Source organism: Hoplias malabaricus, chromosome 18, assembly GCF_029633855.1.
Source record: "Hoplias malabaricus isolate fHopMal1 chromosome 18, fHopMal1.hap1, whole genome shotgun sequence".
NCBI lineage: Eukaryota > Metazoa > Chordata > Actinopteri > Characiformes > Erythrinidae > Hoplias > Hoplias malabaricus.
Genome location: NC_089817.1, coordinates 9,384,080 through 9,408,970, shown reverse-complemented (window position 1 = coordinate 9,408,970; position 24,891 = coordinate 9,384,080). Strand labels below are relative to the sequence as shown.

At 38.0% G+C, this 24,891-nt stretch overlaps 1 protein-coding gene across 2 annotated transcripts; it reads right to left on the bottom strand.

Annotated features, from left to right (window-relative positions):
* Window positions 1-1,709: 1,709 nt before the first annotated feature.
* Window positions 1,710-22,570, bottom strand: chd1 (chromodomain helicase DNA binding protein 1). Of its 2 annotated transcripts, none has more exons than XM_066651103.1 (37): window positions 22,220-22,570; window positions 20,162-20,326; window positions 19,343-19,544; window positions 18,891-19,019; window positions 18,518-18,576; window positions 18,255-18,407; window positions 17,304-17,566; window positions 16,916-17,141; window positions 16,138-16,238; window positions 15,871-16,049; window positions 15,640-15,764; window positions 15,116-15,332; window positions 14,760-14,849; window positions 14,103-14,293; window positions 13,728-13,916; window positions 13,341-13,503; window positions 12,967-13,119; window positions 12,799-12,870; window positions 12,551-12,700; window positions 12,166-12,314; window positions 11,831-11,930; window positions 11,593-11,688; window positions 11,125-11,301; window positions 10,714-10,874; window positions 10,533-10,574; window positions 10,308-10,441; window positions 8,815-8,953; window positions 8,505-8,655; window positions 8,257-8,379; window positions 7,306-7,446; window positions 5,873-6,175; window positions 5,571-5,702; window positions 5,178-5,356; window positions 4,991-5,090; window positions 4,808-4,859; window positions 3,675-3,903; window positions 1,710-3,091 (listed from the first exon to the last, which is right to left on the bottom strand). In XM_066651103.1, the coding sequence occupies exons 2-37, from the start codon at window positions 20,212-20,214 to the stop codon at window positions 2,734-2,736; spliced, it is 5,481 nt and encodes a 1,826-aa protein (XP_066507200.1). In that variant the 5' UTR covers window positions 20,215-20,326; window positions 22,220-22,570; the 3' UTR covers window positions 1,710-2,733. The 2 variants fall into 2 exon arrangements, with proteins under 2 accessions (XP_066507200.1, XP_066507202.1); XM_066651105.1 differs by having other exon boundaries at window positions 11,831-11,927.
* Between the last annotated feature and the right edge of the window lie 2,321 nt (window positions 22,571-24,891).

The following is a 24,891-nucleotide window of genomic DNA, read 5'->3' as shown; positions in this document are numbered from 1 at the left end:
GAGAAACTTCACACTAGACTCAAGCAGCTTGCATTGTATGCCTCTCCACTCTCCCTCCAGACTCTGGGAGCTTGATTTCCAAATTAAATGCGAAATTGACTTTTATCTGAAAAGACTTTTGACACTGAGCTACAGTCCAGTCCTTTTTCTCCTTGGCCCAGGTGAGACAGTTCTGCGGTTGTCTCTGGGTCATGGGTGGATTGACACAAGGAATGCAACAGTTGTAGCCTATGTCCTGGATACATGTGTGGTGGCTGTTGAAGCAGTCCACACCTTGTAAATCTCCCCCAAAATTTTAATGGCCTTTTCTTGACAATCCTTTCAAGGCTGTGGTTATCCCTATTGCTTTTGCACCTTTTTTTAAACCACACATTTTCCTTCCAATCAACTTTCCAATAATACACTTGGATACAGCAGGAGGGTGTAAGTGACTGCCTTCTGGACATCTGTCAAGTCAGCAGTCTTCTCAATGATTGTGCAGCTTACTAAACCAGACAAGGGGCCATTTTAAAGGCACCGTGGCAGGTGTTTGGTGCTGATGATTCTAATTTTCTGAGGCAATTACTTTTGGGTTTTCATTGGCTGTAAGCCATAATCAGCAACATTAAAAGAAATAAAAGCTTGAAATAAATCACTGTTTGTAATAAATCTATTTGGGTTTCACTTTTTAAATTGAGTTACTGAAATAAAACTTTTTGATGATATTCTAATTTATTGAGATACATGTGTAATATCATGGATCTCAAATGGCTTATGCATAATAGCCCTCATAAAAGGGTGGTCTGATAGGAACTTTAAAAAATTTAGGTGGCACTTGTGAGCACCCCTAAAGGGATAAATGTGTCATATCAGAAAAATGCTGCAAATGTGAAATATGGCAACAAAGTTTCTGTGACTAGGACAAGTGGCTTGCTAAAAAAAAAAATAACCACAGCATGGGTTGGACCCTGCCAATCAAATATGATATAGTCAGTGAAACATCTATCCAACAATCAACTGCAGGAATAAACAGGCTAAGCTGTGCACTGTTATAGTGAGTAATATTGTTATTTGTGAATACAAAGTCATTTCAAATACAAGGGTAGTAGCTTGAGCTGTTAGTGTGTTAGTCATTCTATGACTTCTCAAACTACATTTTTTTTAAACCACACCACTTAGCATATATAAAGTTAAATATGTTAAAATTAATAACAGTCCAGTAGGGTCTTTACATTGAAATTCAAATGAAGAGAAATGTGCACTAAAATTAGCAAAAGATTCATATTTGAGGTTGGTCCCTAAAGTGGACATTAAATTAATTTCCCCCACAAAAATAATCAATAAAACTCAAACATATTCACCAAGGGTGTTCAAATTTTGAATATGACTCTATACAGACAACCTCACTTGAAAAAGCCAGATTACAAGTGAAAACAGTGATTTGAGTTTAATGACTTTATAAACAATTATATAAAACAATTATTTTTTTAAAAATCCATGCATTCAGTGTAAATTAGATTTGAAATATAGAGGAGATCTATGTACAGTGTGTACTGTAACAGCATTTTTTTTGACTTGATCGGGCCGGTCACCAGAAATACAATTGGGCTGCATAGAAGATTCATTTCATGTTATTGCCTACACATTTTATATATATATATATATATATATATATATATATATATATATATATATATATATATATATATATATATATATATATAGTGAGTGTGTAAAAAAATTAAGTCACAAGTGCCTCTAGCTATGATCAACCCCTCACAATTGACATGATGTAGCTAATTATGTGAGGCATTTTGCTAAATTTACACATTAACAAATTAATTAACCAAAAGGAGAGAGACTTGGTGTGTCCCTCTACAGGAATACACAAATGGAATAGTTCCCCCATTCCCAAAATTACATTCTACACAGCATTATTTAGATAAACAGTCATACAGAAACTGAACTGTTACATCAACACAACTGACAAAAAAAAGCCTGAGTTGATGGGGAAAGGGAACATATTGTTCAAAGAAAAAAAGCCTGAGAAGAAAAAGCCCATTTGATTTACTTTTATACAATAATTTACAGTAGTACAGTTTATGAAAGGGACATTTCATAAGCTCACAAAACAGAATCCAGATTATTTTACAGCTGAGAGAATTAAATAATTCAAGCATAATGGAGGAGAGGAAAAAAAAAAAAAAAAAAAAATTCGGCAGGGTGGTCACATGAAAACATTGTAAACGAGGTACTTTGGAAGGTGAATCCCAGTCCTTCACACTGCTTTGAAGAGAGACTCTCTAAGCATGATATAGAGCCATTATATGATCCTAGTTTCTTCTGTTCAAACATTTTTCTTAAATAAGTCAAGGTCTGCAGATAGGTCCAATGCCAGGATCCAGTGTTGCAAGTGGTGGTGGAACATAAGCACACCGGAATTTTACTTTTGTAATCCAAAAAAGGGAGAGAAAGTAGTCAATTTATAAAAATAATAATAATTATAATAATAATAAAAAAAAAAAACTTACACTGCTGCACCTATGAAACGGTGCAACGAGACTCTTAAATACAAAAATATGCAATTTGCGTTCACTCCCCAGTCAAAGTCAGCCTGGAGAACAATAGAAGAGAGGAGAGCACAGGGCCTCAAGAAAAGCCCAGTGTGCAGTACAGCGGCCAATAGTCCTATAAGGCATTTCCTGCATTTGTGTTGTGTCTATGGCTGATTGAGGGGGAGCCAGGCAGCGGGCGTTATGTCTTCCGACTACTCCAGACCTGCTCGGGCGTGCTCTTGTGGTCAGAGGAATACTCAAAGGGCGAGCGGTGGCCCATGGGCGAGCGCGAGTCGTAAGGTGATCGTTGGTCTCTTGGAGAACGAGGCCCACTACCAGAGGCCCTGTGCTCCATTTGCCAGTCTGAGTGGTAGCGGTAGTCCCGAGAGGGTTTGTGGTGACTGTAGTCAGAACTAGAGCGATGTTCAGAGTGTGATCTGTGGTCCTGATGGGATCGGTGCTCAGAGTGTAGACGATCCTTAGAGCTGCTGTCTGACCAGTGGTCTCGACTTGACCGATGATCGTCTAGCTTCCTATGCTTGCTGTCGCTGTAATATCTATGGGCATATGGAAAAGTGAAGCAACAAACTTAAGTATTTATATATCACACAGAAAAGGCACATTTCTAAATACTGCAGACTTATGTGATATTGAAACAGTGGCCAAAGCATGATAGCGGCAATGGTTTAATGTGAATTGAAACTAACCACATCACCTGTAAAGCAAAAACAATTATTTGCTAATTCTTTCACTGAAACAGGAAGGACAAACACCAAATATAACACTACAGTTAATCTTGAATCACATTAAGGAAGAATAATGATGACATGACTTATGGAAATACTGGTAGCAACTGGAAGAAGGATTTGTTTTAAAATGAACATCCAGACAGCTCTTTAGATTTGACATTTCAAATCAAAATATGATGTTTGTACTTCACAATAACACCATGTGAGTGGTGTGGGACAACAGTGCTAAAATATTTTTTATACATACTGTGCTAAATATTTCTGCATAATGCTTACAGAAGTGCTTTTTTTTTTTTTTTTTTTACAATTTATCAAAATGAATGTATTGGTATCGGAAGATCCTTGCTATTGTCATCTGCCCAAAATACTGTGGCTGCTGCCTATTTCTGACCTGCTGTCCTGGCATTCTCTGTAGTGGTCTCGCTCTCTCTCCCTGTGGTCTTTGCCATTACTAAAGGAGGGGTATGGCCTCTTCCTGCTGTCCGAGCTCTTCCTGTATGAATCACTGGACTGGCGTTCTTTACTCTGCTCGTGGCTGCGAGAGGCAGAGTGGTGCCGGTCTGAGCTGTAGCTGTCTCTGCTGCTCTCATCCTGCTGGTTCTCCTTTAACCTCTCAATGTCTGAGTAGAGAGAAAAAAGTACAGTTTAAAGCTTAGCACACTTCTAAACTCAGTTAAGGTCCAAACCTTGCCCTGGTCCTGTACACGAGAATGAGAATATGAAACATACTTATTGAACTCATTTAGTGCTTCACAAATTCCCAAATTAATAAAAAAATGTTAATATGAAACTATTTGCAGAAAACACAAAACTGTGCACTATATGAAAAAGAACGTTATTGTTGTAACATCTAAGATAAATACAAAGCTATTTTCTAATATATTGCACTTAATCAACAAGTATGCAAATAAATACAAAAGACAAACAAAAAAAATTTAAAACAATGCAATGAAATATTTCCATGTCATGATTAGCAAACAATTCTACAAACACCATTTGTGAATCACGTGACCTTGGCAAGATTGATGTCAAGATTTTCTCACAAACGCACACTGCCCCTAAACAGTAACACTTTACAAGAGTGACTGTGGAAGAAAGCACTTCATCCAGATGAGTCACCTTTCTATTGGTAACGAGCAGCCAGCAGGTGATTTTGTGTTTATTTTCTCTGGGTTGTCTAATATCCAGGATTTTGCTGTACTTTAAGTTTTCCTGATTAAATGCGTAAGGTGTGTTTTAAATTGACCCTTGTTCACATTACAGTTGTGAAATTAAGATTAACACATCCAATGTTAAATTTTAACAGTAAAGCTTTAATGCACTGTTGAGGAATGATGTATGGGGGTAATGTGCATTTATGAGAAAATTTCCATACAAGTTGTGCCTGTTAGTAGTGTGCCCCAGATTATTTAGTTCACAATCAGCATTTGTACAACTAGTGTATTAAGTCTTGGCACTAATTCATTTATATATACCCTCATAAGTTTATATAATATAAATATACATTAAAAAAAAAGAACATACCTGTGTGTTTAAATGATTGTGTATTTACAGTGATAGTGTTCTGGTCCGCTGTCTGAAATGGAAAACAACAAAATGTAAAAACCAACATTTCACCACATAGAGAAGCATATGGCTCTTTTTTGCAATTCAGTAACAGAAATTCAAAAAGAACATTTAATTAAAAAATGTATATACTGCCAATACCTGAGCGCTTTCTTGTCTTTTCTTGATTGCATGCTTATACAATTTATGTAGCTTTCTTGCATCAAATTCCGTGAATTTGGAAACAAATATCCAAAGATTTCTGTGACAGGTGTGGGAGAAATGTTAGTTTTGCAAGATCAGTGAATACTGCACATTAAACTAAGGACGTTTGACAAACAATACATACTTTCTCCACTGCTTGATCTGTTCAGGGTTGGTGTACTCTTTTAGACAGTCTGTGATATGGTCTCCGATTTTGATCAGGCACTGGCGAGTGTGCTCCAGCTGCTCACGCTCCGAAAGACCTTTTTCTGGACGATCCAGTTGCTTTAAAGCTGCCTTCACTGGCCGCATGCGCTCCTTACACTGTTAAATACATGTGAATTAAAACTGCAACTCCAAAATAAGCACTTTTTTAAATGCTACAGACATTGTATGTTTACATAAAGACATTTCATTTGTATATACTGGCCATGGCTCCTCTTTCAGCTATTTTCACTTTTTGTTTTGCTAATGCATGGCAAACAAAGTAATGAACTCCTTCAAATCAGTTATCACACCAAAAGGTTAGTACACTTACCACACTGAATGTCTTCTGGTCAAGTTCCTCAGATTCCTCAGAGACTGGAACAGTCTCTCCCCCTGCAGTGATGTGGACTGGAGTGTCAGCCTTCTTGATCTTCTCTCGAACTTCAGCTTTCAGCTCTAGAGACTGAGACAGAAAAAGAATCAATAATTATACAGAGCAGTCTGGAAAAAGTTAACTTTTTAGATTCAATATTGGCTTAAAAGAAATTATTACAACATAATAATTTTACTACTTAATATTAATTTTACCACATTCAGCAGTTAGAGTGCTATCAAACATTTTTCCCATCTAACCTTCTCTTGAACAGACTCATCCACTTTGTGCACTGGCTCCACAGGCTTGGTCTCTTTTTTCTCCTTTGGCTCTTTTCTTTCTTTGCTCTCTTTGCCTTCCTCCTTTTTCTCCTTTTTAACCTCTTTCTTTACTTCTCTCTCTTTCGTCTCCTTCTCCTCTGGCTCTTTGACATGGATTTCTGGCTCCTGTTCCTGGTCCTCCTCCTCCTCCTCCTCCTGGTCCTCCTCCTCTTCCTCCTCCTTCACCATTCGATCGGAAGCCCGCCCCTTTCTTGCAGCTACTGGCTTTGTAGTGGGCACTTCCTGTTGGGGGACAGTGTAAAGGTGAGACAAGAAAAATTACAAGAAATGCATGGCCTTTTAAAGTGAAGAACCTAACAATGTGAATTTAGCTGTGAAAAAAAAAAGACTAGGCAACCAATGGCAAGCCATGGCTCAGGCCAATGTGTGTTCCGCCAAACATAGCCCCAGAAACACACACAAACGGAGCATGTTCTTGTCTTATTTCCTATTATTTATTTATATGAAAATTGGTAAATGACTCCATCCAGCTCCATTGGGTGATAATGCTGCATTTGAGGCTCTGAGCTCTTTCTTCAGTTTCTGAACCTTGACAACCCCACGGACGAAGACACATTTTGCACTGAAAAACTCTCACACTTCTTTGGTTCCAGCTTGGAACTAATTTTTTGGTTCGCGAACCAGTTTATGTCCTTGGAAACGTGCTGAAAATTCCAAATTTAGTTCACAAACTGGAGCCGTTCCTGTCCATCATTTAACTCAGACCATTAAATTAGACCCAGAGGGGTGGCTATATTTCTTGATCCTGTTCATATATTGTTTCGTTTTGCATAACAGAGACTTAATTTTAACTTGTGGTTGCAGTGACGAGCTTTTTTTTTTTTTTGTGTGTGTGTGTGGGGGGGGGTGTCTTGTCACATAGCACATAAAAACCTTTCAATCTTTTGCCATTACAGGCCATGGATGAAATCCCTATGTTATTTACTATTTTATGTTGAGAAACATTAATCTTGAATCTGTTTATGTAGTCTTTCATAGAGTGTTATTTATTTCTAAAAGACTCATCCCTGAGATACCCTTTTTAAACTCAATCACTTAACAAGTGTTGCAAATTAACTGTTTTGTTGTGTTTTAATTATTTATTTTTAAAGATACCATTACATTACTTTACCAGATTTGCACCATCCCAACTTTTCTGGCATAAAAATAAATAAATAAATAAATAATCCTAGTTCAGTATTTGAAATATTGTCTCTGTACTTGTGCTCCAAGGCATCTGCATATTGTATGTTTTATTACATTTTGAACAACATCACAACCGAAAGAGGGTTTTGTACATAAGAATTAACTGGTCTATTTCTGCCCCTCAGAAAAGCAACACATTTACAGCTGTGCATTTCAGCCACACAAACCTTTTCTTCTTCCTTGTCTTCCTCATCCTCAGAGCTCTTCTCTGAGGGAGGAGCAGAGGACAGACTGTTGGGCACCTCTTCTACCTTCGGTTTCACAGCTTTGTTCTTTTTACCCCGTGGCTTCCTCTTTCGTGAATTTGCCTGCAGGGGAAAAAAAAGCATTGATTTTAACCAAACAAGACTACAGCATGTATTTACAACAATGATAATTACAGATAAACACACTTGAGTGTTATTATACATGGTGTTTTAAACATTTGTCAGGCTACTCTTGCATGAACATAACAGAGCACAAGTGTACCCTGGTGAGGAATGTGGCTTCCTGTGTGCTGAAGCACATATCTTCTTGTAGTGGTGGTTTCATTTAGCTTTAACTGGACATATTTAATAGATTTTAAGACCACTAGACTCACATTTTAATGCAAGACCACTTTTTAATAACTACTGCACAACAGACTGACAAATAGGTCACAAGAGTGTCCCCCTATTATGCATGTAGTATCATAAACATAAATATTAAAAGGATATGCTTATATACCTTGTTGTAAGTGGGCAGTTATAAGAAACTGGTGTAAGCTGATACATAAATAAAAACTGACATTACATACCGCAACATTTAATTATATCCATAAATTAACACTTATGATGCAGTTAACCAAGGCCTTCAAATGTATCTAAATATTACACATTGGGGAACTAGAGCTAAGCTAGGGTACAAATCTCCAGAACTAGAGTTTTAACTGATTAAACGGCACGATCTGGAAAAAAAATTAAATAAAATAGTGACAAATCTAAACAAAAAGGTACACATCAGTACAGACGTATGGACTGAACACACTAAACAATATCTGTGGGTATATAACGACTACAAACCAAAAAACGTTACGATGAATTCCATGGTTAAGATAATTGGGTATATAATTGGGCTTCACAGTTGAAAGTGATTCTTACCATGCCTGTTTGCCGTTGGGCCTCCTTCTTGGCAAGATCCTTGCTAAGTAATTTGATAAGGTAGTCAGCTCTTGTTTGGAGCTGTTTGGCCTGTGGCTTCTTATCAGGATCGTCTGGTAAGAGCTGGTCAGACCAAAGAAAAATAAAAGGAAATTCTTCATGATCAGACTTCAGCTCAAGTACCTGGCCGGGAATGATAATGCTGATGTAAACAAACGCTAATCTCTGTAAAGTCATCTTTGTCATACCTTGTGTGTGAGGTTGAGGTCTGGGTCCATCTTAATCATTTCCCAGCTCCCATAGCCGTACTCATAAATTCCAATTAGCAGGCTGGAATCATCCTCTTTGCCCCACTCAATGTCAAAATGAGCTGCCTTTGCATGGCAAGGAAGGGTATACCTCAAAAGAAAAAGAATAATAGAAATGAAAATCTCAAATGATATAACAACAATTTATATTATTAAGTTTAAACAAGTGTGAAATGTGTGAAACAAGAAGGGTATCTCAAGGCATAGTAAGAAGAAAGAACATTTGGAAGAAATGTATCAAGCTTAATACCTCTTCCTCTCCTCTGGATCAGCAGGAATTGCCTTATGGAGTGGAGCCAGTTCCTCTTCATGGGAGATTACAAGTTTAGCATTGACCTGCACCCCTGAGATCCTAAAAGTAGGTCCTTTCACCTTGCCTCGTCTGCCCCCTAAAATACATCGAGGGGGGAAGAGGATTGCGTTAAACTCCACAAAAAGCCATTTCCTTCTGCAAGCAAAACCTCAGTTTATATAAAAAAACAAATATAAAACTATTAAGTCTACTTGAATATTATACAATGTACACTATATTGCCAGAAGTATTAACTCGTCTGCCTTTGCACGCATATGAATTGGAGTGACATCCCATTCTTAATCCATAGGTTTTAATACAATGTTGGCCTACCCTTTGGAGCTATAACAGCTAGGTATAGGGGTGTGTTTTCTGGGAAATTTTGACCATTATCCTAGAAGAGCATTTGTGAGGTCAGACAATGATGTTGGATGAGAAGACCTGGCCCAGAGTCTCTGCTCTTATTTATCTCAAATGTGTTCTAATCGGGTTGAGGTCAGGGCTCTGTGCAGGTGCTCAAGATTTACCACACCAAACACGCTCATCCCTGTCTTTATGGGCCTTGCTTTGTGCACTGGTGGAACAGGAATTGGCCACCCCCACACTATTCTCACAAAGTAGGGAGCATGTAGGAGCAAAATTTCTTGGTATGCTGAAGCATTAAAAGTTTCTTTCACTTCAACAAAGAGTTCAGTTCTAAATCCTGAGTAACAACCCCACACCATAATCTCCCCCGCCACCCAAGTTTACACTTGGTGCAATGCAGGTAGTTCTTCTGGCAACTGTCAAACCTAGACTCATTTATCTGACTGCCAGAAGGAGAATTGTAATTTGTTACTCCAGAGAACACGTTTCCACTGCTCTAGAGTCCAGTGGTGGCATGCTTTAGATATCTGCATCCAACATTTTGCATTGCACTTCATGTTTAATATTTAATAGTTTAACGTGCAATAATTTGTCATTGTACACCTAAACGTGTCTTCTGCATTTAACCCATCCGTGGCAGTGAACACACACACGGGACTCTGAACACAGACCCAGAGTGGCGGGCAGGGAGTAGTTGTGGGTTCGGTGCATTGCTCAAAAGGCACTTCAGCCATGGAGGAGGACAGTGCTGTTCTTCCTATCGCTCGTGTAATTTCTATCCTAAGCCCTCTTCTCTAACCATTAGGCTACCACTGGCCATTCAACCTAAGGTTGAATGAAGCTGCTCATCATGGAAACCCATTCCATGAAGCTCTCTACGCACGGTTCTTGGGCTAATCTGCGAGCCACGTGAAGTTTGGAGGTCTGTAGCGACCTCATGCTACACAGTCCGTTTGCTTAGGTGCTTGGTTTAATAACACCTTCGACTATGGAAGTGATTGGAAAGTCCGAATTCAATTATTTGGATGGGTGAGTAAATATTTTTGGCAATATTGTGCATGCAGTGGAAGGTACAGGCTACTCGCCTGAGGTCTTCTCTGGTCCACAAGGGTTTTCTCTCAGAGTTTTAACACAGCCATTATGCACAGTCTCAGCCAGGCGCCTTAAGTCATGCTCAGATTTATCCACCAGCTCAGCATCCCGAGCAATAGCATCCAGTCTGTTAAATACAGTGAGCAAAATTAGCAACTTTGAAGAGAAATTTCTGCAGAAATCTCACCCCACCCCCAAAAAAACCCTCAAACATTTACCTTTCCAAAGGACCACCAAATTTCTTATAGCTCTTGATAAACCTATTCATACAAGAAAAAGATGCAATCAAACAAGGCATATACAAATAGACCATTTAAAATAATCAAGATATTATATTCTCATATCATGTACCTGATATGAGACAATAGTATCTGAGTTATTTGTGAAAATGTGAATTACCTCCGTATTTCAGCATCACTGAAGCCCTTGATATTCTCTCGTGGAATCGTTCGAGGTCTACCTCGCTTCTTAGGCCGCTTTCGATCTGATGCAGAGTCACTGTCTGAGCCAGAATATCTTCTGTTCCGACTTCGTCTCCCCTCACTTCCATTAAAGCTTATCTGGAAACATGACCAGAACAAAGTTACAGCACGTACAGGTATTGCATGCCAATACACAAAAACATAAGAAATATTTATATGACATGCAAAATATCAGTATAACTATAAAACTAATACTGATTTCTATCCATTCAAACAAAAGCTAAGAATATTAGTTACTCTTATTAAATGTTTTAAATACTAATTGTTTTGTACTAGATCTGTTAATTAATTTACGTTTAGCATTTGCCGTATGCAGCTTTCCTCTAACCTGTTTTGCACACTTCCTCATGCGGGGCAGCAGGTAGATCTCTGCCAACTCTTTTTGCCTCTCTTCTTCCTCCATTCTCCGCCGCTGCTCTTCTGGTATGATGTCATCCCAGTTCCTCTGGTTGCTATCTGTGTCCATGTCAATTTCTTCCTCTTCCATCATAGAGAAATTTGCCACCTGGTGGAGGTAAAAGAACTGATCAGCAAAAATGCAACCATGTAACCATACACATTATTACAGCCTCAAATCTATTGTCTGTTATAACAAACATTGGTAAACTAAGTTTTGCTAGATCCTCTTTTTCCAACCAAAGAAATGTCAGTTGACCAAGATAACTGGTATCATAAATGGGTAGGTAAGTAAGTCTCAGTTAAAAAAATAAATAAATAAAATAAATAATCAAAAGTCAGAAATCAAATATTCTAATATTTAGTACAAGTATTAGACAAAAAGCTGGCAATAACATACCTTGAACTGAGAGAGAAGTTCTTCTCCAACAGTCGATGGGCCAGGGTCGTTTTCCCTGGTTTCTGCTCTCTTTAGAATTTCATCAATATCCATTTCCTATAGCATCAAATAAACAATTTAAAATGTAGGTGACATTAACACGAAGGGCTAAGACAATGATTCAAGAGTTATGGTGCAAAAGCATATTAAATATGATACACTACATAAAAAATGTTAGATGGCAGGCACATCAACACACCTGAGGCTCCTGTTCCTCTCCTTCTGGCTCCTTAAAGAGTTCTTCAGCACCAAACTTCAGAATAGCAGAGAGCTCCTCTTTGTTGAAAGGGGTTGAACTACTTATAAAGTGTTAAAAAAAATAAAAGAAATAATAAAAAATATATATATATATAAAAATTAATAAATAAATAAAATACACACATATATACGTACACACACATATATATATATATATATATAAAAATTAATCAAATATAAAAAATCTCAACATCAAACAAAGTGCAAAATGTATTTTCAACCAGTAAAATGGTTGAACTATAACAAGTCACAAGTATAAACACAATATACAAATACCTGGATGGGGCAGCACCAGTATGGAGGACAGTCTTTCCAGTTGTGTCCATTCTCTGAATCACGAGGTGGTCCAGCACCATCTTCTTCTTGGCTCTCTCAATAATGTCTTCCTCCACAGACCCCTTGGTCACCAGACGGTAGATGTTTACCTAAAATGGAGGGGGAACAAAAAGAAAAATGGAAATTAACAAGAAGCTGAAAACAAGCATAGAGGTTGTTTAAGGGATCTCATAAAAAGGTAGCAGAGGGCCATGAAAATGGCACATAACAGCTGCCATAAAAAAATCTTGTCATTATGTACCATATAATCTAATATTTGGCAGGAGACAATTCTGGATTAAGAATTACATTTACAGGTCATCTTATAAATAAGCTTATGGTTCACCTGTCGTTTTTGCCCAATCCTGTGAGCCCTGGCCTGAGCCTGCAGGTCATTCTGGGGGTTCCAGTCAGAGTCAAATATGACCACAGTATCTGCAGAGGCCAAGTTAATGCCTAGGCCACCCGCTCGTGTGGACAAAAGAAAGCAAAAATCCTGAAAAATCAAACGTTCATGTTATTAAAACCTGCAATCTGTTTTGCATCAACCTTTTGGCATAGCACATGATACAATAAAGCATTTTCTACACTTACCTCTGACCCTTCTGCATTGAAATGATCCAAGGCTTGTTTCCTCATCTCGCCCTTGATGGAGCCATCCAATCTCTGCAAAAAGAAAACACAATCAGCCTAATCATTAAGATTTTTCACTAATATTTATGCTGAACACTAAAGCAACAATGACATAAAAATGCTTCTTGCCTGAAACAGGAACTGCCGGCACTTCAGGTATTCAGCCAGGATGTCCAGCATCCGGACCATCTGGGAAAAGATGAGCACACGGTGTCCACGTTCCTTTAGCCGTACCAGCAGTTTATCCAACAGGACCAGCTTCCCACTGCTGCGTATCAAGTGCTGTTGAAAGGTGTGGATATATTCAATTAACATTCTGCCACCAACCTATATGCCAGCTTTAATTTAGCTAACTGAACCAGTGACTGAAACTGTTTCAGTTGCCTGTATTCTTAAAATGAATAATTTCCTCATGCTAAAAAATAGTACAATCATAGCAGTACTTTTCTTAAACAACTTTACAGTTCTAATATATAACATAGCAGACTGGGTCTAATTCCAACCTGCAAGGCCTCAGCTTTGTTGTAGAATTCATTGTCCTCAGGTGGCTTGATGAGGTAGCAGTGGTTACAGCACTTCTTCAGTTCCATCATGATGTTGAGGAACCCTGATGTGCTTCCTTTCATGCCTTTACTCAGGGCCTTGTAGTTTCTTGTCAAGATCCATCTATGAGAGCAGATTTAATCCAGTTATTGTAATAATAAGACAGCTCAACAACTGAATCAAGTAATATTTATCGTATGCGTAATCTAGACCAAACCTGTACATATATCTGCCTAACCTATTTTCAGGTTACAAACAAAAGGAGTTAACCATTTTTAAATAAATTAAATCATCTAGTATCAGGGTCTTTCCAATAATTTGGTAAATGCAAGTGATGAATGTCTTACTTATAGTACTGTTTCTGCATGGCACTCATCTCCACCCTGAGGATCTGCTCCACCTTCGCAGGCAGCGACTTCTCCACATCCTTTTTGACCCTACGAAGCAGGAATGGCTCCAACTCTTTGTGCAGGCTGGTATATCCTGAATCTCTTCCTTTTCCATGCTCTTCCTCAAACAGCTCCCATGAGTGAAACCTGAGAATAAATGCTTAAAATTAATTGATGTGTTGATTTTACCAACACTCATAGGATAACATCAGCAACAGACCACAACTTAAATATGAAATTGGTCTTTGAATTAGGAACTCAATACTACTATGGTACACTCATTTACAACTATATTAGTAAGTCAAAAGCAGCACTAATGTAAATGTTTCATACTTCTCTGGCATAATGAAGTGGAGAAGAGACCACAGTTCTTTAAGAGAGTTCTGAAGAGGTGTTCCAGTGATTAAGAGCCGGTGGTTGGACCTGAAATCTATCATAGTCTTATACAAAAGCGAATCGTCATTCTTCAGTCTGTGAGCCTCGTCAACGCCAATGAAAGCCCAGCTCACATTACCCAGAAATGACTGAAAAATAAATAAATAAAATAAAGATTTAGTTTCTCAGAAGTTACTCAATATCAATCTGACTTAAGTAAATCAAATCACATTTATTTGTATAGTGATTTTTACAACTGATGTTGTCACAAAGCAGCTTCGCAGAATTCAGGTAAGAAAGTTTTGACATGAAATGTAAAAATTCCCAGGTGAGCAATAATAGTAGTAATAGTTAGGAGTCTGTGAAAAAAAAAGTATTTAGACCATTTAAACCAAACTTTGAGTAACAATCTAATAGAGTTAACTACATAATTGCTTCCTGTCTTACATAAGTTTAGCTTTTATTTATTTAATTCCTTTTTTTTTACCAAATGGAAACAAAAACTGAAAGCATAAGACACAAAGTCATAAGACATAAGTCAGAAACCAGACTATAAACAAAAGTGAAAGCTGTGAGGAAGAGAATTGAATTAGCATTTTAAAATCAGCACTATACCTTATCTTTCAGGAGAATTTCATATGTAGTGAGGAGGATGTTAAACTTTAGTCGTTTTGTCTGCAGATGCATCCACTCATGAGTTCTGATCTATATAAACAAAAGCAAAAACAAGCAATTTAGACGTATGATTGAAAGATTATTGCATTATATTAGTTAGAAATTAATTTTAGAAAGCTTGGAAAACATGTCTTTTTCTTTTGACATAATAAAGGATAAATAAGTTTTTCTTACAAATTAAATGCACAGATACACAACTGAGAAACTAAATAGTAGTGTAGACTGGTAAAATATGCTATATGGATGATTTTTGGCTGGTTCTACAATGAGAAATATGTGCATTTGTGATTTCATACCATGGTCCTACTGTTAATATCTCCCAGGTAGACCACCACATTCATCTGTGGGGCCCAGAGGTTGATCTCCCTTTGCCAGGACGTGAGGGTGGACAAGGGCACCACCAACAAGAAAGGTCCATAGAGCTGATGCTCATGGAACAAGTAGTTCAAAAAGGAGATTGTCTGAATGGTCTTCCCCAGACCCATCTCATCAGCTAAAATACAACTGTTGCCCCTATAAGAAAAACAAGAGGAAACAACAAAACGGTTCAAACATCATAAAAGAGAGGATTCAAATTCACGTCTGTCAATAAACATGTGACAAGTTAAAATTAAAGTCTGAAAGTCACTCTATTGCTTCTTTATTATACACAGACCAATGTTCACTACATTTCATTCTATAACCAATTCCTTCTCCTGAATTCAGAATTCATGGCAGTTTATATAGGCTGAATCAAAAAACAAACAATAATTATGATATACATCATGATTAACTAATATCCACAATAACTGAGTCTCAAAAAAAATATGACTCAACATACTTGCACCAAGAATGAGCCATCCAGTTCAAGCCGTCCAGCTGGTAGTCCCTAAGCTCAAGTCCATCTCCACCAATGTAATGTGGCTGTTTCTTCATAGGCATAAACCGAGGCCTCTGTTTTAAAACCTGAACAAGAGCAAATCGCACATTCTTTAACTGAATTAAGTCATTAAATAAGACTACAGCGCAACAGGGCTGCATAAAGAGAATGAGGTCTCTGCAGTCCTCTTACCTTGCAATCTCTTGAGGGGATTGTTTTGGACTGGTTCCGGCTCATGTAGTCATCTATGCACCTCTGGAACTTTCTAGCAATAAGCCCCCCATCTTCCCAGCTACATTCTGAGTACGGGAGCCCTTGCCATTTGCACAAGTAGTCTGGGTATCCAGCAGCTGACTTCTGGTTTGAATGACCTAGCAACATATGACAGCAAAGCATGCATGAATAGTCACTAATCTAAGAGCATGATAATACCAAAAGTGAGCTGAAGGGCCCCCTCACCAATAATTCTCTCCACAAGCTGATACTGTGAATGCAAATCATCCATGAGTTCCTGCTGGCAGTTGAGGTATTCCACATCCTCAGGTGATGCTGTTTTGAGCCTGTATGATTGAAAGAATGAAGTCATTCAACAGTAGCCAGTGCTGAACTATAAATCATCTATAGTAGTTTGTTTCAACATTGGTTTATATAGGTTGAGCTATATTGACATATAAGGCTAAGTGTCTATAAAAAAATTGGTTTCTGTCTGGCTAAAAAGAGAGCAGAACAGGCCAATACTAAGCTATAGAAGATCTGTAAGGCATTGTTTCAGCATGGAACAAAAGAATTCAGCAAAAAAATGAATTTTATGAACTTTAGTGTTTACTTATTAAAAGCAGCCCATCATCCATTCATTATCTGTAAGCGCTTATCCAGTTCAGGGTCGCGGTGGGTCCAGAGCGTACATGGAATCATTGGGCACAAGGTGGGAATACACCCTGGAGGGGGCGCCAGTCCTTCACAGGGCAACACACACACATTCGGACACTTGAGTCGCCAATCCACCTACCAACGTGGGTTTTTGGACTGTGGGAGGAAATTGGAGCACCCAGAGGAAACCCAAGCGGACACGGGGAGAACACATCAAACTCCTCACAGACAGTCACCCGCAGCGGGAATGAAACCCACAACCTCCAGGTCCCTGGAGCTGCGTGACTGTGACCTGCTGCGCCACCGTGACGCCCAGCATCCCATCACAAACTATAAATCTCATGAGACCTGTTAATTTATTTCTTACCATTTCTTCCTTTCCTGCTCCTTTTTTTTGAAGTTGTCCAGTTTTTTCATGCCTCTCACATTCTGCAGCTTCAGCGTGTCATCGGTCTCCCATGTATTGTGAATGTGTGACCATCCTTTCCATTTCATCAGGTACTGCACCTCTCCTTGCTGCTTGTTTGAGTTGAAGTTGGCATTGGGGTCCCCATCAGCTTCAACAGCATAGACTGTGGTGGTGGCCCCAGTGGCTGCACAAGTAGGTGTTGACGACAAAAGATTAGTACATGCTTGTGCAATCAAAATTTATATACAAGTGCTTGCTCATGTAAAACAGTAAACAACTAATTCAAGTACACTCTTTGTTCGACAAATACAGAAGACAATTTCTGCAAATTAAATAAAACATGTACCTCCTTTACGTCCTATCCTCGTGGCCATCACTCTTTCCAGCGTCTCAAACTCATCCTCCTCTGGGGGGGGCACATCTTCCCCACAGACTTCCATCAGATCATCAGAGTCCGTTTTCAGCTCTTCATCCTCCTTGTAGCTCACATTGACCGTGGCCTGCCGTCTAGGACCTGAAATAGCCTTGTAGTCATCCTCATCTTCTGATGAAGATCCAGCAGGCTTCTTTTTTGCAGGCTTACTCTTTTTTCCATTTTTGGCATTGGCCCTGAAGTATGAGACAAAGATATTAGATAGAGTGACCACTGCTACAACAGAAATGAAACTGCAGCACTTCTCATGGAAAAACATTAAACACCAATTTCCTAAGACAAAAGACAAATGCTTTTAGACACCATAAAATATTTGCTTTCTAGAGGAGCAAGCTCAATATCAGATATCAGGGTAAGTGAGTGGCGCCTAGTGCAGGTCACTGAAATGTGTCCATGTTCTCTCATAAAATATTGCTCCATTCAACGGATGCAAGTCTCCATATGCAGGGCCATACATGCATACAGTATTTGTGAACAATATAACAGGCCTATAATAGAAATGTTAGAGATAATAGAATAATAGAAAGGTTTTGTAAATAGTAGTTATGCTATTTGTGATGCCATGTGATGTGATGTACAGTGTATGTTCAAGCATTCGAAATATAACAAAGTTTATATATAGTAGCTGTCCAACCAAAAACCTGTATCGCCCAAAATAGTAATTTTACAGTTACCTTCTTAACTCTTAATGGAAGTTAATGTAAAAATAATTGTTCCAAGAAGTTTCAGAGCATTTCTATCTTCTATTGGTTCATTCATCATGAAATATTCACACAATGTGAAGGACACCTGTGTTCAAACTGACAAAAACGGACATACATGGTTTAATTGGACAGCAATATATAAAGAGTGAGAGAGACTTACTTGTTAGGTGGCTTTCTGCTTTTGACTTTGTGGCTGGGCTCATAGTCTGAAACGGACTCTTCACTGTTCTCCTCCTCTTCCTCAGCTGAAGAATTGGAAGAGTCACTCCCTGAACCAGAGCCAGACTCAGACTCAGAATCAGAGTCTGAAGACCTGTATCACACACACAGAAGAAACATTTAATTATAAAGTGGAAATATTGAAACGCCTTCATATCAAGGACCTGTAGAACTTGAACATTGATGCTTAAAAGTAAGACTCACCCTTTACTCTTTTTCTTCCTTGACGAGTCATCGTCTGAGTCATCACTGCTAGAGGACTCCTTGTGAAAACGATGTAATGCATACAATTAGTGAACTTTAAATCAAGTTATTAAAGACAATACACAAAACATTTAAGGCTATTCTAGTATTTTACTGCAATTTATATTCCAAAAAGATGTGAAATCCTAGGGCTCCATATAGTCAACATTGTGTTTTCAGGCAGAAAATTGTGATCTGAATATAAGAGAACCATTAGTACCACCTGTACAACACAGGCCTGGTGCAGTATATGACACAAATTTTGTTAGATAAGTAAATTAAAATAAATTGACAGGAAACAGCATTACTTGAGATGCTGTTGGCAAGGTATTACCTCATCTGAGTCACTATTTGAGGAGCTCTGTTGTTGCTGCTGCTGCTGCTGCTGCTGCTGCTGGAGCTGCTGTTTCCTGAGCATGGCTGACCTTTGCACTGCCAGGATACTAGGGTTAGACTTCCAAAACTACAAAAAGGAACAAACAGCAATAAAGAAATTACATTAAAAATCACAACAATTTCCAGGCACCAGCTAATAATAATCTATTATTAATGCAGATTAAAACATTACATAATTGACATGAGAATTGTACATTGTACTAAAAAAATAAAAACCATTTCCACATTGGTATTACATGTAATACAGATTTGCATGGCCCCACATTCAATCAGTTATCAGAGGGTGACACTAAATTAGCAAAGGAATCATATGTCATGACAGTTGCCATGAAAATTATTATTTTATTATTTTTTAAATGTTGTCCAGTTATCAAGATGAAAACTCCTTACTTCTGAACTATCAATCTTGACAGGATTGTTGTCCTGGTCATTCTTTCCCTTGGGCTTCTCCGATTCAGATTCAGATTGGCTGCCTGAGTCTGAGCCACTTCCTGAGTCGCTGCTCCCTGACTGGCTGCTACTGGAGCTGCTGCTACTGGAGCTGGAGCCAGAGCCGGAGCCAGAGCCCGATCCAGATTCATCATCAGAGTTGCTAAAATACACACATTTGCTAAATGTTAGAGGGAAACAGGGCTGTATATTTTCTTAAATATTGCTTTTTTTCTCTTTCATTTAAACTACTTAAATAAACAATTCAATTAAACACTGGACTACAGGAATGATAGGAAAAAATAATTTCTGTATGTTTATTTAAAATCATTGCTGTGTATAAACAGTTTTAAATTTGAGTTAAATTATGACTACAGTGACTTTCTATACTGTATTTCACATACTGCCCTGCAGTAAATCCAATTAAACAAGACTAATGAACTTCACAAGCTATGTATATGCTGCCCATCCCTAATACTACACATAAATTTAACAATATGCCACATTTGCAGGACCAGAAGTCTCATCTTGTCTACCAATTTACTACTAAGGTTACTGCAGAAAACTATATAGTTCTCTTTAAACCATGTCTATACAACAAAGCAACGCTTAAAGCTGGTGAGCCCTCTGGAGTGGCTCTGGACACATGTCAAATTTGCACAATATGAAGATTATTGATGTTCTCTGAAACATTCAAAGCCACAGACGTACTTGGTATACATAAAGCACACATTAATATGCCAAATTGACCTGTTTATTACAACAACATAATGTCATTACCTGGACTCCCCACTGCTGTTGCTAACACTTTCATCTTCACTGCGGCCATCCATGTCTGTGTCTCAAATGGTTGCCTGTGGCTCCAAAACCCAATGTTTCCTGTTGTGCTTGGATATGTCCTCAAATATACCAAATGTCCAGCTTTCTACTTAAAAAGCAGTTCACCTGAGAAAGACAAGGGAAGATGGTCAGAATGTCCAAATGTGCTATTCAAACATGAGACAATGTCCTAATTCATAAAAGTGGCATCAAAAATATGAACTGTCACCTTCACTGACAGTGTGTAAAATAACCTAAACATTTAGAGTAAATGCTATCAGCATGAAAATAAAATAAATAAATTTAAAAAAAAAGAAAGAAAAATATCCCCTTTCAGTTCATTTAAACTGTCCTGTCCTTTAACTTCACCGTTAATTGGAATAAATTGCTTTTGGTAGAATAGGATGAAGTGTGTATTAATTCCTTTATGACATCAGAAATCAACAACCCCCTCAAAAGAAGAGCCTGAAAACTTTGGTATATTAATTTACAAATACAGTAAGAAGAGAAAATGTAAGGATGTTTATAAATATTGATTTTTTTTTTAATAATTCCACTATATGGTCATAACAAAACACAATCACATGTCCTAAATTTATCTTAAAGGCTTCACATAAAATTTAGTTAAAAGTGTAATTATATGCAAAAGAATTGGTCCCTATGGTCAAACTAAATGGTTTGTGGCTTTTCTCGTCCTCTTCAGAGACTAACCTTCTGTAGATTTGAACGACGGATGCTATAGGTATGGCTCATGACTTGCTTCTTCTACTAATGTGTTAAATACATGAGATAAGTCCAAGCTATGCACAGCATTTCATGATAAAATGCGTTCCTCGTAGAGTACATGTTAATTTACTTAGATGGAAAAAGCAACAAAACAGTTGGAAAAACGTGATAACAATTGGGATTCTCTTTTATACAAAGGTTACTTAAATATATAAACCCTTGATTAAAGTTCTCATTAACATTTGTGTATACAAATAATTGTCTAAGAAACAGTTCTCAGGGTCCAGAAGCTGTGAGATGTGTCCGAAACTGTGTGGATGCTCGGCCTGGTGTTAGGCCTGAGCGGTGTGGAGCTCAGGTTTGAGCGGACTCTCCTGGACAATGACCCCGGGCTTAGCGCGCTCAAAACCGGCCACGGGGGTTCGTAGTTACCGCTGATAGAGACGTTCTGGAGGGTTAATTCAGAAGCTCGAAGTTTAAACACGGTTATATGTCCACGTTAAAAAGAAAGCTAAAGTGACCAAAGAAACTGCTTCATTTCGCGGCACATTTCAAACTCGGCTCTTAAGCGCTAAAAGCTAAGCGCTACGTTAGCAGCTTAGCATGTCTCTATGAGGGTCCTGAGAGCAGCGTGTTAGCTGTTTGGCTAAAACAACATTTTTCCTCAAATTAAAAAAAATTAAACGCAGAGCATTGATGGGATACGGAGTGAAAGTGCTATGAAAATACTATCAATAACAATACCATTACTTAATGTTACAAATATATTACCTTAAAAACTGGACTACTTTATACCTAGATTAATTTACTTAGCTTTTAGCAACGAGCCAAAACCCTGCGAAGCTCAAGTTAGCTTCTTATTGGCAGCTTCTTTTTCGAATTCTCCTTTCCACCTTAAAGAGTGGAGTCGTTTCACTGTGTAGCCCACGGCGCCAGAATGTAACTGCTGCAACATTTAAGGTGGAACGGTCAATTTAAAAAGAAGCTAACTACAGGCTCTTTCGAAATAAGTTAAGAATAACTTAGCAGATTTTCTTTTGACCATGCATCATATTGTATTAAGTATTAGCAGAGATTGGGAAAGTTTACAGAGCCGTGGGAGGAGTTTCTTTATTTACTTTTAGTGCGACCTCTCCGAGTTGATCGGCTTTACGGCGCTCAGCCGCTGTTTTCATCCCAAAAATAACGAGCCACAATAGCGCAGTACTCGCCGGTTACCGACCTAAGAGCCCAGCAGCTTCAACTGGTATAAACCCCCGAGTTTTCAGAGTCGTCTCGTGTTGTTGTTGTTACCTGCTCCGAGGCTGCGAGTCCCACTCCCGCGTCCCTTCTTTCTTATTATTTTAGTCGGTTATCGTTGGCTAACATTAGCAGCTCTCAGTTTGAGAGCAGCCCGTTTAAAAAAATGCAGTTCAAGCCAAGGGTTGTGTCCGTTTATCTCATAAGCTCCCGAGTCCCAAGACAAAAACTGATATTCAAAATACTTGTCCGTATCCGAGAGCAAAAATAATGTGAAAAACGAGTGGGCATTTCAGCCGCGGGTCTCACAACAGCCGGCCGCCGCCATGATGAGCTCTCTCTCTCTCACTCACACACAAGCTCTCTCTCACTCACACACACACAAGCTCTCTCTCTCTCACTCACACAAGCTCTCTCTCTCTCACTCACACAAGCTCTCTCTCGCTCTCTCTCTCTCTCACAAACTCTCTCTCTCTCTCTCTCTCTCTCTCTCTCTCTCTCTCACACACACAAACACTCTCTCTCTCTCTCTCTGAGATGGATGGAAACCCCGGGCTGTGACGTAACATAAGCGCTCGTTTACTAAAGGTATTATTGCAAAACAGCTACTGGATCCCTCCGCTCAGTAGGAACAGTTCCCATTCACTCCAGCACATGTACACACACTTTTTGTTTTCTGGAGTATTTCCACACTGAAATACTTATATTCAAAGTACTTGTAATTAGTCATTTTCTGCTGCGTTAAATGCCAGATTACACAGATGAGACAAACCTGAAAAAACACAAACTGTGGAAAGAAATTGTACTGTTCTGATCCTGGTTAAATTTTAAGTCTTCCTCCGGTCATCGATTACAACTCTAAACTAATACTCATCTATTAATCAGAATGACATATTTCCATGTTATTACCAAGAAAATTATCAGAGACAAGTCTCTCAATTTCTTTGTTTAAACATTTGGAATTTTATCTTTGTACTATTTTCAAATAAATGTCTGCTTAAATTATTTGAACAGAATTACATTCAGCTTTTATTTACATTTTTCACTGCATACCGTGCCGCCCCCTTAAGACATAATCACTATTACCAAAAACACCATCAAACAGGTTTTAAAATTATATCTTTTATATCATTTGATTAAAAAACAATTCTGACAACTAAATTAATTTAAATAAAATTATAACTATAAATGAAACACTATTTTAAACAGGGGTGGCACAGTGGTGCAGCAGGTAGTGTCACAGTCACACAGCTCCAGGGACCTGTGGGGAGGGTCTGTGAGGACCCGTGTTTGCACGGGTTTTCTCTGGATGCTCCAGTTTCTTCCCACGTTCCAAAAACACACACTGGTAGGTGGATTGGTGACTCATAAAGTGTCTGTAGGTGTGTGTTGCACTGTGAAGGACTGGTGCCTCCTCCATGGTGTGTTCCCAACCTTGCGCCCACTGATTCCGGGTAGGCTCTGGACCCACCGCAACCCTGAACTGGATAAGTAGTTACAGAAAATGAATGTGAATGCTTTAAACAGATTATAAGATTCAATAGATTACTGAAAGTTGTTTGTCAGACTGAGATTTCACATGCTCTGCATCAGTTAGCAAGGTAAATGTTTAAGATTTCATTTAACAGTTTAGGCCAATATAATATATGTATCCTTGTATTTTATTTACTCCATTGAAATCACTGATACCCATTTTAAGGTAAGAAAACAAACAAACGAACAAACAAAAAAACATTATTTTTATTTGACACATCTATTCATATATAGGATTTGACATGCTGCACTTGTTACTGTACCTTTAAGTACGGCAGGTGTAGATGAGCTCTGTTCGCATTGGTTTCCCTTCACTGTTCCTAATTCAACAAGCAGTCTAAGCTTAAACATGTCTTTTCACTTCTTATGACTTCAGAATAAATAAATTCTAAAATTAAACTCTGAAAAATACTCCACTCTAATTGACACCCTAACTAAACATTACAAGCCAGAGTTTACAGCTGTTCCACATGTTTTTACAAATAAAATCAGGTTGTATCACAAATAAAAACAGTTTTGAACAAACCTAAAACCTTTGTGCTACAAAAATCAGTCATAGTAACTGCAACAGCTGCCTGAGGGCCACATTCTGCAATATAGTTTTTTTTGACTGAAGTTTAAAGTACAATAAATAAATAAATAAAAACACCCATCATAGTTCATTTTAACATAACATCTTCTAATATCTTTGAATAATGCACACTGATTTTTTTTAAAGCACCCTAAACTCTGATCTATAGAAAGAAGCTCTCTAATGATCGACTCTTATGTACTAAACCTATTACAAAAAATAAATAAATAAAATCAAAAGCACGTCCTACACTCTTACAAATGGTATTTGACAGTTTCAAAAGAAAAGGAAGTTATACACAGATAAAATGATGGTTCTACATAAGTTCTTTACTAAAGTTAGTGGTATATATAACCATAAACACTTACGTATTCCATATAGAACCATTTCTTAAATAAGGAACCCTTGTAGATCATTTTTAAATGTAAATAACTTCCTTTTCTTTTAAAACTCTCAAATACCATTCCAGAAAAATATAGGAATTAAACATAAACGTGTTTTAAAATCCAAATTATAAACATATTGAATCTATGCTTAGCTACATGTTAGCTATAATGCTATGTCTCGGATTGGTCGTAACTGTACTCTTATTTTATTAAGTTAACTGTAATTGAAATATGTT

Bases quoted from the DNA above. Each gene is read 5' to 3' on its own strand.
- chd1 (XM_066651103.1), bottom strand. From the start codon at position 20,214: ATGGATGGCCGCAGTGAAGATGAAAGTGTTAGCAACAGCAGTGGGGAG. The intron at 11,931-12,165 runs GTATTTGTATAT...ACACTTTATAAG, and splicing joins ACTGGTGCTGCCCCATCCAG to TAGTTCAACCCCTTTCAACA. The intron at 10,875-11,124 runs GTTAGAGGAAAG...TCATGTTTCCAG, and splicing joins TGAGGAAGTGTGCAAAACAG to ATAAGCTTTAATGGAAGTGA.